At 57.6% G+C, this 12535-nt stretch overlaps 1 protein-coding gene across 1 annotated transcript in view; it reads left to right on the top strand.

The window, feature by feature from the left end:
- The window catches only part of LASP1 (LIM and SH3 protein 1), a 34281-nt gene that overhangs the window by 17635 nt on the left and 4111 nt on the right, over positions 1-12535 (top strand). Inside the window, exons 3-4 of the mRNA XM_064473490.1 lie at positions 2025-2109; positions 9521-9628. Coding sequence (XP_064329560.1) covers positions 2025-2109; positions 9521-9628 — 193 coding nt within the window. The remainder of the gene's footprint in view (positions 1-2024; positions 2110-9520; positions 9629-12535) is intronic.

Raw genomic sequence — 12535 nt, 5'->3', positions numbered from 1 at the left:
CCAAAGCATAGCCCTGGGGCTTCGTAAGACCCATTTCATGTGGTCTGGGAAGGGACAGGAGCTGCAGCCACCCCGTAGCCCTCGGGTAAGAGCTTGGTTCAGCCACCAGTTGGGCTACGTGGATGGAGACGTGGGAACTGGAGGCTGCACAGTCTGAGTTGTAGCCCTGAACCTGGGGTCAGCGTTGTGCTCAAAGCCTGCAGATCCCCAAGAGTGAGACCTCCCAGCCATCCTCTGCGAGGAGCTGCAGCCGGTTTGCAGTGGACTGCTTAGCCCCGCTCGTCGTCTTCAAGAGCCACTACAGTGAGAGGACAGTCGGGGACTGTCTGGCTCCGCAAGAATATTTATCCAGGCTCTTGCATGTATTCGAAAGTGAAATTGAGCCGCAGCATGACGTGCTGCGGGGCTGCCCGGATGCCACGCGCGTTCAGCGTGAAGCAGGGTGGTGCTGTCGCTGCGCCTCCCACCTGCCCTCCTGTGCTAGGCAGGAACTTTCCTAAAATCCTGCAATCTTTCTGCTGTTGAATTTGGGAGTCTTGCTTTAATTCTTGTGGAAGAGAAACCTCTGACCTTTCAAAAGGCAGTTTTCCCATCCTTGCTCTCTATCTGCAGTATAAACCTGAAGTGCTGCCGTGGGATCTCTGGTTTCTTTGCCATCCCATGAGAGCAGTTACCATCTGTTCAGCATCAGATTTCCTCTCTGGGCATTTCCTGGGGGGTGTTGTGAAGGCAAAGCCCTCCGTGCACGGCGGCCAGTGCTGAGCAGTCTGGAAACATTCCTTTTGCAAACAGTTTCCCCTGCACCACTGGTATAGTCCTCCAGACAGGGCGAGGCTGGCTGCCAGGACCGCATCTGGCCATGGGCGAGAGCGGCCTCTGGTGCGGGACGTCGCTGACCCCAGGCGAAGGACCAGCACCGGCACCTGAGCGGTGAAGCACCGAGGTGTCGGGACTGACCCTGCCGCTTCTTAGCGGCACGAAGGACTAGCAATAGCTGCTGTCGGGGCCTGGTGAAGCCCAGCTGGAGGTGTTTGCACGCTGAACCTCCTGTTACGGCAGCGGTTCGCCTCTTGCTGTTTTCCGCGTCTCCTGGAGGTGGGAACGGCCACGTGAGGTTCACCTGTCTGCTTGGGAGAGGCTTGTGGCAGCCTCCAGCTTTAGGATTAAGTATTTACCTGAGTTCTTCTAACTGTTAATTCATATTATCTACAGCAAAGGCTTTCAGAAACTGCTATACAGCCCTTCAGAACAAGAGCTGCTGGCTTGTAGCCAGACCACGACAGGTCTCCTGCTTTAGGCTCCCCTTGCAGGCGTGTCCTAAGGATTCACTAAGCATGTTGAGCTGGCGCACATAAACAGCGCAGCCTCTGCCCCAAGACGGCCGCGGTTACGCCGATATGGTCTGTGTCAGGGTCGTGATGTTCTGCAGGACAAGGAAACCGTGACGTGAGGCTTGTGTGGCTGAGACCTCAGTAAAATGAGCGAGTAGAACTACCCTGCTTCCTTCTGACCCTTCGCAGCTGGAACAGTGATCCGGGCTCGGTCGTAAAGCAGAGCATTAGCAGCTTTTACTTGGAGTAATGTCACCCTGAGGACTGTTTAATGAAAACCTGAAGATGTGTTAAGGTCTCTCCAGAAATCAGGCATAAACCTTGAATGGCTTTGTCCCCTGGGGAAAAAATCCTCTCCTTCCCCTTTTTTGATAAAACTGAAGTTAATATATTGAGACTGGGAGAGAAGCCAGTGAGAAATGTCTGCTGGGGAGGGTGTCAGGCGCGGGTGGGCGTGCGCAGTGAGAAACACCATCATCCCAAATGGCTACCGCTAAACCTGCACGTTGATGTGACGCAGCCCTGGTTGCGCCGCGGCCGCCGCTCACCGCCGCGCTCCGGGGCCGGCCCGCGGCGCCTGGACCCCCTGGTACCTCCAGGGGGCTGCTGGTCGTGGGTTGGATGGGAGAGGGCAGCGAGCGTGGTCGTGGCCCGTAGGAACGCAGTGACTGACGATCTCCCTTCTCTCCCCAGACACTACCCGAAGCAGTCCTTCACCATGGTGGCAGACACTCCCGAGAACCTGCGCCTAAAGCAGCAGAGCGAGCTTCAGAGCCAGGTGAGCGCGCGAGCCGAGCCTCGCAGGGAGCCGCCGTGCTTTGCCCCGGTGCTTTCCTACGCCCTTGCGCAAAGGAGGGAGAGGCGGGTTTGGGGTTGCGGGTCCCTCTTCTCAGGTCTCACCCGCCTCAGCTCTGTCTGCTCTTCTCTTCATCCGTGCCTGCTGTGACCTCCCGGAGGTGGGAAGGGTCCAGCAGATGGTCGGCCGTGCTCTTGCACCAGTTTATCTTTTCCCTGCTCCCATCCAGCAGCGTAATTGGGTGAAATGGCAAGCGGCCGCAGCCGGACAGGCCTTGACTCTCTAGGCAAGTATTTCAGGTAAACCTGAATCTTGTAGGGCTTGAAATCTCTGGCAAGCAGAAATACACAGATAGAAGGGATAACGACTGGCACAGATAAGGATTTCTTTCTCTAGTGGGAAGAGAAGAGCCTGTTTGAGAAGGGTGTTGTCCAGACATGTCCTGTTTTATACCCTGAAGGTGTACCTGGATCAGCAAAGTCCCCAGCCTTGATGCGCGGCTGTGGGCTGGGCTCTCGCACAGGTATCCCCTGACGATGCAGTGGGAGCTGCTTGGCTCTTGGTCCCTGGTTTCCTTCTCTTACCCCAAAACACTGAGAACAGAATTGCGAGCATCAATTTTGCAGAGAAACAGCTGGAAGGGCGAGGTTAGCAGAGAAACGGGCAGCTTTGGTGGGTGGCCCTCCTTCGTGGGACTTTGCTCTGCTGAGAGGCTGCATTGAAGTGCCTTGAGACGATGCCCTGAACCATTGCCGTGAGCTTGGATGCTGCAGAACTGCGGGCGTGTGCTCAGAGTACGCTGCGCTGGGAGAAAATGCATCCAGCGGCAATTTTGGCTTGAGTCAGCGTCTTGCAGGAGAACACAGGATGTGGCAACTCTCCTGGGAATCTATTTAATTTCTTTTTCCCTTTGAAAAGGGGCAAAAAGACTGCCCGGAGTGCTGTCAGCAAGGCGCCGTGGCGCAGCTCGGCGCTGTAGCGGTGTCGGTGCTGGGCAGAGGGAGGGCAGCTCAGGGTTTGCTGTCGTGTTTTCAGGGTGCGCAGTCACTTCTTGGGACCAGCGCGCTCCTCTCCTCTCCCTGCCGAGCTGTGAAGGATGCTGTGACCTCCCTTCCTTCTCTTTCCTGTTAGCCTGAGAGTGCCAGGAGCTGAAAAGCAGATGCTTTGAGGAGGAGGGGGAAGGTCGGGACCCTCACCTGTTAGCAGATAGAGCTGGCGGTGCCCGTGCAGCCAGCATCGAGTTTTGAAACCTCGCCTGTTGTAAGGTCTCTTCCTTAGAGCATGTTGCCCAACAGCTCTCTGGCTTGCACAAGCACAGCTTGGCTCAAGCTTAGAGCTAGAGCTCAGCCTGGGGCTGGCTTTGTGCTTCGTGGAGCCGTTTAGGGGACACAGTTGCTTTTCCATGGTAACAATTGAGATAATGCTGTACCGAGCGGTCTGGAGTCTCCAGCACTGTTCTTACAATGAATTCAGGCTCTTCATTAGTTGTTGCTTATTAAAGGAGACCCTGGGGATGGAGTGTGCTCTGCTGCCTGGGCTTTTCTGTAGCTGGTTGGGACTTTCAGCTCCTTGGCGGTGTGCGGGAGGTGGCTGGAGGCGAAGCCAGCTGCCTTGCAGGGGATGGGGTGCCTTTATTCTTTTGAGCCTGCACCTCCAGAAGTTGGTCACCACAGCTCAAACGCCAGCAAGACCTCCGTCCCTGGGATGCAAGCAGCTGTGCCCAGCTCCTGGTGGTCTTCTGGACGTTGGGGGCTGGAGCTGGGATAGCACAGAGCTGTAAGAGCCTCTTGGTTGCATGTGAACGTGTCAGAAGAGGGGCTGGGGTGCAGGCAGGGTCTTCCAGTCTGCCAGGCACCAGCAGCTCACCTTTTCAGTGCTGGTTTTGCACTAGGACGAGCTGCCAAGTAGGACTTCTCTGAGTGGGGGGGAGAAGAGGCTGCTGGGGGGTGCTGGCTGTTCAGGTGCTGGCAGAGCCCCTGCAAGAGGGTCTGGGGAGGGATGCAGGAGTGGTGGGAGGGAGGTGGCACAGCTGAACCAGGTGGAAACTGCCAGGCTGAAGTGCCCAGAGCCCTGGAGAGGATAGATCCCAAACACACTTCAGATAAGATCTTAATTCCTCTCTGCCTTTGTTCTGCCTACAAAGGGAGTCTCCTATTTTCCAAGTGCCAAACACTTGCATTTCTTGAAGGACTCCAGCTGAAACACTAGCAGCTGCTCTGGCTTATTGGCAATCCCTTCTTACTAATTGCAGGAGCTGAACAAACGCCTGGGGACAGGAATAGGTCACTTTAGCCCTTCCAGAGCAGGCAGAAGGGTTTGCAGTCTTGCAAATTAACTGGGTGAACCGGAGCTGTTAGCTGAGACAGGGAAGGCTTGTGGAGAAGGGCTCCGCACTACAGTTTGCCAGTTCAGGTGCCACCTAAAAAGTGCCTCCTGGCTGGCACTGCGGGGACAGGCAGAGCTCTGTACATGGGTCAAGTAGGAAAATCTCTTGTGGAGCAAGATCAGGGTTATGTGAGCGGTTGCATCTTGCCTTCAAGCCTGCTTTTCCAGCCTAACTCAGCTGTGGGCAAGCCTTTGGTCCTCAGTGTGAGGCTTCCCCAAGTGCGTGTCCCTCTGGAGAAGCTGTGGCTGGGAAGAGCTGGGAGCTGCAGGAGAAGAACTGCTGGATCTGTGTCCTCTGCAAGGAGGGCCAGGGATTTCAAAGTGGGGAAGGGTCGTTCCCTGGTGATGGGAGTGGTGCTCCTCAGCATTTTTGCTTGTTGGTTTGAAGCAGAGCCCCTGTGGGGCTGGAGAGCTGCTGTCCTCATGGATGACCCTGAGGAGGCTGATCCTATGTTTCTTCCTGCTAAAAATACTCTCCCTGTCCACCCTGGTGTGGCTGGAAAAGCCAGTTGTTCAGCAGAGGGTGGGGATGGGGCAGCTGCGTGCCGAGCCGGAGCGGTTTCATGTCGTTCCCGATACCTCTGCTATTTGTGTCTGCTGAGAGGGCGTCTTCTCTCCCGGTCACTGGTAGGCGCTGGATAATGGTGCCTTGTAGGGCTAAATGAGTCTCCAAAGTGACAGCTCTGACACCTTCAGCCTTCCCTTACAGCCCACGTGTGGCAAGAAAATTGCAGGTTCCCATCCTGTGGCTCTTCTTTCGAACTCTGAAAATGGATGTTTTTTGGGGCGCAGTCCTTCCTGCCGGAGGGCGGAGGCTCCCGTGGCGTGGGAGGCAGGTACCTGCCTCCTGTCCCTTCTGCAGCCCCCGTCCCCTCGGGGAGCTGCTGCCAGCGGCGCCGAGGATGTGGCCGCAAGCAGGGTTTAATGTGCTTGAGCTGAGACCTGCGAGGGGCTGGAATGTGTGAAGAGCCGTCCTCCAGCTCCCTTTGGGTAATGCATGAGTTATTGCCGTCCTTATCATGGAGGGCACAATTCCTTTGGGGAAACTAATTGCGGATCCCATTTCATTATGACAATTACGGGCTGAGGTGTGGATAGGGCGCTGTCTGCATCGCTCTGCTCTCTAATGCAGTGTGTGGATGAAAGGCAGCTACGAGCCAGAGCGACGGGAGCGGGAATGTGGGTTGGCAGCTGTGGCAGGAGTGGCGGCTCCCCGCAGCCCCTTGCACGGCACTGAGCTGGTTCCCAGCAGCGCTCACGTGCCCTGTGAACGTGCGGCGGGACGTACCGAACCGTGCATTTCTGTCCCTCCTTATCACCCAGGGTCACCTGCACTCGAGTTTCCAAGGGAGCAGGATGCCGGGAGCGTGGCTGGAGCAAGGATTCGTGGCTCTCCAAGGGCAGCCTGTGCCGCAAGTGGGACTCCTCCAGTGCGGGGGGTCGCAGGTCACCGCTCCCCACCCAGCGCTGCCTGCCAGACTCCTGCCTGCACAACCCGGTGCCCATATAAGGGCAGGGAGAAGCTGAAAAGCGCCTTGTCTGAATGCTTCCTCCCTCCTTTCCGGCCTCCTCGCTCAGCCCTGGCGATGGCCGCAGCCTCCTGGGATGCGGCTGCTCCTGTGCCAAAGCCAGGAAGGGCCGTGGATCCTGTTAAATAGCAACTGCCCTGTGCTGAGCATGGGGACAGTGTCTGCCTGGTCGCCTCCCTTGCTTCCTCCCAGCATCTCTCCGATGCTCATGTTGGGCTCTGATTTCCACGGCCAGGTGTGCTGGGGTGCAGGAACCCCAGCTAGCTGGGAGCCCCAGCCTCGGACACGGGTTTCAGGTTAGACCTGCCCCCAGGTAGCAGCATCTCCCCCCATGACTCCTGGATCGGGGTCCCCCTGCAGTCAGGCATCGCTGTACAGCTGATTTTTAGGGCCAAGTTCCTGTATCCTGAAAGTTAGAGGTGTGAAAAAACAAGGATGATGGAGGCGGGGTGGGAGTTAGGAGGGTAAAAATGTGGAACTTATCAAAGGAACTGCTTAGCCTTGTGATTAGCTCCTCGCTTGGTGACTCTGTCTTTCTTGCTTGGATTTCTTCAGAGCTCATCCAGTGGTGCATTTGCAGCCGGTGCTGGAGCCTGTTCCCTGGGGCTGGCTGAGCAGGAGGCTGCGGGATAAACCCTCTTCCTGCAAGCACAGCGGTGGGGCCAGCTTCCCGTGCCCAGGCTGTGGAGCTCTGAAGGAGAACAGCCTTTATTGACAGCAGAGCAGATAAAGGGCGAACACAGCCTGTTGCTGCAGCTGAGCAAACTGGGGCTGGTGCTTTGCAGGGCAGCTCGTGGGGCTGACTCACCCCCTCCTGATCCCCTGTCTGGGTGTGTGTCATAGGTTTTGTGTTGCAGCTCTGTTCATATTTGGTTCCTTGTACCCGATGGTTAACACCTCGAGGCTCCCCCTTCCGAATGGGTGATGTTCAAGATACATTCTTTAACTGAGCTAGCAAAAGTTTGGTGTTTTTTCCCTCTCCCTCTTATTGCTTCAAGCAAAAGGAGACTTCTGCCTTGAAATTGGTCTTTCGTGTTCTTCTGATGTCCTTTGGCTTCTTGGTTGATTTAATATCCTCCCAGGGTAGACTCTGCAGCCTGGTTCATTAAGCCTATGCTTTCTAATGTCACAGTAGAGGTTGAAATCTAACATGACTCATAGATCAAACCATGTATCCAAGAGTTTCTGTGCTGCCACCCTCCACCCCATGGCTGTGAAGAAGGGGTAGGGGCTCTGACAGGCTTTCAGAGCTTGCATCTCTCCTGGCTTGCAGGATAGGAGAAGGAGATGATGTGTTTGCAAGCAGAGCACCGAGCTCTGGGTTCTCTGCGCCACTAACCCACGCAGCCAGCGGTGAGCCCCTGCCAGCGCCCGTTGCAGAGCTGGTGCCTGGCATCCCCTCTGGCTCCAGGCAAATCCCTCTGAGCCGTGGGCACCGTGGCCCCTGAGCCAGCACGGCCTCCTGGCGGGGCCGGCTGAGGGGTGGGATGCACAGAGCCGGCCTGAGCCTGCATCCCCTGCGCAAATTGGAAACGGCGTGTCTCATTTTCCCCTGGAAATCTCTTATTTCCCGTGTCATTCTGGACCAAATTGGGGGCAGGACCTGCTCCATGGTCTGCTGCATGCCTGCAGCCCTGGCTGGCTCCAGCGCTGGAGGGGTCTCACCTGGGCATACCAGTGTGGCCCAGATGCTGCTGCCCCTGCCAGGTCCTGCGCTGGAGCCAGGCAAGGCCATGGGAGAGCCCAGATGGCAGCAGAGGTGTGTCTTGGCTTCTCCAGAAGATATTATAAAATGTTTGGCAGCCTTTCCTGAAAGGTGTTTCCAGGCCCAGCTGGACGCGCCGTCTGGATGGGAGGCAAATATGTGAGGTCTGAAGGAGTGTCTCTGTAGGAGTGTGTGTTGGGGAGAAATCAGCGTTATCCTGCCTCCCCCGCCACGCTGCTGGTTCTCCGAGCTTTATCTTGGCACGGCACGTGAGTGCGGCACTGATTTGCAAGCACGGCCCTCGTCCTGCAAGGTCTTTCTTTGTGGGGCCAGCCCAGCTTCCCGACGGTCCGTCTGGCAGGCTGCCGTCCGGCTGCAGGACGGGAAGGGTTACGGGAAGCTGCCTGTGCTGGCCAGACATGCTGGTGTCTGGCCCCTGTGCTTGGGTGAGTGTTTCCCCGCTTGGGGAGCGATGCATCGGCTGCTCTCCCATCCTGCTCGGTGTCTCCCACCACCGGCACCTCTGCCCGCAGCCTCCCACCGGCCGGAGGGGGTGAGCATCGGCCCCACCTTGCACGCACAGAGCCAGGCTGCTGCCTCTGTCCGTGCCGCTTGCACGGGGCCCAGAGGTTTAATCTGCTTGCGTGAGAGTCAGGGGTGACCTTTTCATTTTAGTGACAGCATAAAACTGTCCGCAGCGCATAAGGCAAGCTCTGGGGAGGTGAATTCCTGGGCAGGGCAGCTTTGGCTGCATGTTTGTAAGCTGCACCAGGACATGACCAAGCCCCTTGAGGCTCTTTCCTCCCCAAATAGGCAGAGGCAGCTCCTGACCGCCATCGGTGCGGGGCCAGATCCTTGCCGAGAGGGTGGAGGAGGTCAGGGTATCTCTCTGCACATCTGCTTCCCCACCTCATGAAAATGGGGTGTCTTTCTGGCTGCTCAGATCTGAAAGTCAGCAAAGCCGCTGTGTCGGGGTGGGCCAGGCAGCTGGGCACAGTTTCCTTCCCTGTTGGAGCCATCAAGTCAGCGGTTGGGCTTCGGCTTTTGCAGAAGCTGTTTCTGGGTCACTTGGGTGGGAGCAGCGGTCCTGCGCAGAGCGGGGCCAGCTGGGACCGGGACCAGCAACCCCCAGAGCCGAGGCTGCCGAGGGCTGGGGAGCACATCTGGGCTGTGGCTGTGGGCTGGGTTAGCTCCCTCCTGGGAGAGCTGGAAAGCCCAGTTCTAAAGAAGAAAGGGAAAAAAAAAAAAAGAAAAAAGAAAAAGCAAAGAAAACGGGACTTTTCAGCTCCTGGGTGTGATGGGAAGGGATGCTGATGTCAGTGTCTGGCAAACAGAAATGAGGATACTTGTGTTTTGCCAGCCTCCGCCCGCCACGCTCTGGTTTCGTTATGGTCTTCCAGGGCGTACTCCTTCCCAGAGGTGGCTAAACGTCCCCTGCCATGGAAACGCTCTCCTACGGGTGTAGCTCAAACTCCTTGGGGCTCTCGAGCAGGCAGCTTTCCGCGGGTCAGCTGCTGCGTGCTACGTGACTTGGGGACACTGGTAGCCCACAGGAAACTCAAAGTAAGTCCGAGTTACCCCTGCTGAAAGAGAAACAAGATCAGCAGATGCATAGGAAGCTGTTTGTGTGTTTCAGCTCTTGGCAACGCCCCATTTTGTTATTATCGGATACATCGGGGGGTCTCCCAAGCAAGGCAGAGGCCCTGTTAGAAAGCTGTTGCATCTCATGAAGCACATGGGTCTAAATCTGATTTTTTTTCTTGCTTGTTCCCAGATTCGCTACAAGGAGGAGTTTGAGAAGAACAAGGGGAAGGGCTTCAGCGTGGTGGCTGACACCCCAGAGCTGCAGAGAATCAAAAAGACTCAGGATCAGATCAGCAACGTGAGTAGCTTCTAATCTCTGCGTGTGATATTGCTGTGACCTTCCTCCCGCCGGAGGAGGCTGGGGGGGCTCTGCCCGAGCGGCCCCGTGCTCTGACGGCTGCGAACAAGCATGCGAGGCTGCAGCATCTTGAAAGCCTGGCGGTGTTAATTCTCCAGCCTGTTTGCCTGGGCAGCCCGTGACCCTCTTGCACCTCTCCTGGCTCCTCCGTGCTGGCAGGTGCTGCGGCCGGATCCAGAGGGGAATCGGAGTCCTTTGCTTCTCCCGATGTCCTCAAGTCCGTGTTGATTGCGAGAGGCAGGGAGGGGAGCAGCAGGGAGCGGCATTCGGCAGGGGCAGATGTGGACCAGGGGCAGTCCCATCCATCCCTGGTTGTCACCATAAACCATAGTGTGGGTGGTACCGCGGGGTCCGGGCTCTCTGAGGCCGGGCCCGCGCTGCTCCCCCGGAGGGACTCCGGTCCCTCCTGCGCTCTCTGGTTTGTGCTTGTGCGTGGAAGCCCTGGCCAAAGGCACACCTCTTCCTCCTGTCCCTCTGCAGCTGTGACTGTCCCTCTGCCAGGCTCCGCTTGCCTTGACCCCTCCTCTGACTCCTGCAAAGCCCTTTCCAGCCATCCGGCTGTCGGGAGTGTTTGCTGCAGCTGCTGCTGCTGTTGGTTTGTTCTGAGGCTGCATGCAGTCCCCAGGGTCCCACCACCTGCCGACACCAGCCCCAAGGGTAGGACGAGCCATGTCATCCGCTTCCCTACCTACAGCGCACAGCTCGCGGCGGCCGCTGCAGCAGAGCAGCCTTGCAGGGAGCTCCTCAAGCTCCCTTGGCCATGCACAGCTTCCCTCCTGCCTCGGTGCTGAGATGGAGGGGTTCCTGGGGGCTGTGCACAGCAGCACCTCTGTCCTCCCTTGACCTTCTGGAAGGGGAGCTCTGTCCTGTACCTGCAAGAGGCCCGGTTCTTCCAATTCTGAAAATTATATTAAAACCATGCCCAAGTTCAGCAGCAGCTGGCCTGGCAGCTTGTGCTTCACCCAGCAGCCTCTGTCCGTGTCCGGGTGCTGTGGTGCGGTACGTGGCAGACGTGGACGTCTGTGTGTTGTTGCCATGGTGAAGGAGGAGGATGCACGCTTGCACGTATAGCTGCAGCACTGGGTGCGGCAAACACGGGGTATATCGGCCCCCTGCCCAAACCCAACCCTGCGCTCCCAGGCGTCGCGGCGCAGGAGCCCGCGGCAGCCTCTGCCTTCAGCAGAATGCAGGGAGTTAATTAACCTTTAGCCACTAGTGAAAGTCGTGCGTGTTCCTGATCGAACACCCAGGAGCTGTTGTGAAACACTGGCTACTCCCTGACCAGCAAACCCACCCCCTGGAGCGCAGCTTTGCATGAGAAAACTCTTGGGCAGCTTCAAAAAAAACTCAGCAGACAGCTTCTGTGAGCTTCTCCCAGCTCTGAGCTCTGCAGTGCCCTGAGCTGGTCTCGCTAGCTGAGCCCTGGGCAGTGCTGCGGGGAGAAAAACCCATGCTCTGGGGTGCTGTGGGGGCGTGAGCCAGAGCCCCTGCAGCCGAGGCGAGGGGAGACGTGGTGAAAGCCTGTCCCGGAGCTTTTCCATCCTTGAGCATCCCTACCTTGGGGACAAAGCCCCTGGCTTAGGAGCTGCTGTTTGCTTCCCTGGGGTGTCCAGGGGATGAGGGTCTGGGCTTGCAGGAATGCAGGGAGAGGGAGGACCGTGCCTGTGCCGCAGTGGGAGCTCTCACACACGCAGGAGCTCACACGCATACACAAACACGAGAATGCCCAGCAGGGCGGGAGGAGGTTGTTTATTCCCTCCTCTTCTGATGCCATTGTGCAGTTCTCTGGCAAGTACTGATCTCTCCCTGGGAGCTGCGGGATGTTATCTGCACACCAAACCCCAGGACAGCGAGGGCTGGGGAAGGCCTCCTGCTTGGGAAATGGACCTGGCTGGAAGATTTTTCCCTGGGGCAGCTTCTCAGCAGGGTCTGAGCTGGCAGGAGATGAGCCCAGCTTCCCTGCCATAGAGCAGGGCTGTGGTCTTTGTTACAGAAAGCACCACTCTTTTGAGAGAATCTGTGGAGGTTTGGGGGTGTTAAATAACGCAGCAGAGAGATGAGACCGGCCTGTGTCCCTCTGCTTGACCCCATTCACCTTCCCTTGGCCACGGGAGCAGTTTTCAGCAGCTTCCCCATGGGCATCTGGCTGCCAGCCTGGGGTTGCAGTGACCCATTTAATAGAGATGCAGAAACCGCCCCACTCCCTGCAGAAAGCCCGGCTCAGCAGGCAGCGTTTCGCTCCCGAGGGTGCAGCTGGGCAAGCACACGGGCAGCAAAGGGGCCTGCCCGGCATGGCAGTGCTCCCTGGGGTGCGAACGCCTCCGCAGCACAGAGGTGCCCCAAACCACTCTTGGTGGGGGGTGCCGATACGGTCCTGCACATGGGGAAACCCTCCTGGCAATGGAGTTGTGCGAAGCCCCGAGCCTCTGATGGCCGGGAAATGCTGTCCTGAGGCTGTCCCTGCTCAGGCTCCCCGCAGCGGTGGAGAGCAGGGTGCTCCCCTCCGGGTGTTCTCCCTCCCAGGAGGGTGGCTCTGCTCCAGGCTCTGCCTCCTGCTTGTGCCGAGAGCCAGCTCTAGTGCCCTTCAGTAAATAACTGTTTAACCAGCAGGCAAATGGGCTCCAGGTGCTTTCCGATGGCAGTACATTCATTAAGACAAGTGGCTATTAATTTTTACACCCAGGCGGTTGGGTTAACCCTTCCCTCCTGCCCCCCTCTCTGTGCTGGCTGCGGGGAAAGGCTCAGTCCGATGCAGCTGGTGTGTTTGGTGGTATCTGCTTTGAGTCTCCTGCAATGAAAAACCCCAAAGCCCTCGCGCTTCAGTTAAAGAGAAATCCAGGGGTAGAT

Source organism: Phalacrocorax carbo, chromosome 25 (genome assembly GCF_963921805.1).
Source record: "Phalacrocorax carbo chromosome 25, bPhaCar2.1, whole genome shotgun sequence".
Taxonomy (NCBI): Eukaryota; Metazoa; Chordata; class Aves; order Suliformes; family Phalacrocoracidae; genus Phalacrocorax; species Phalacrocorax carbo.
The sequence above is the reverse complement of the archived record's forward strand: the minus strand, read 5'-3'. Positions and strand labels throughout refer to the sequence as shown.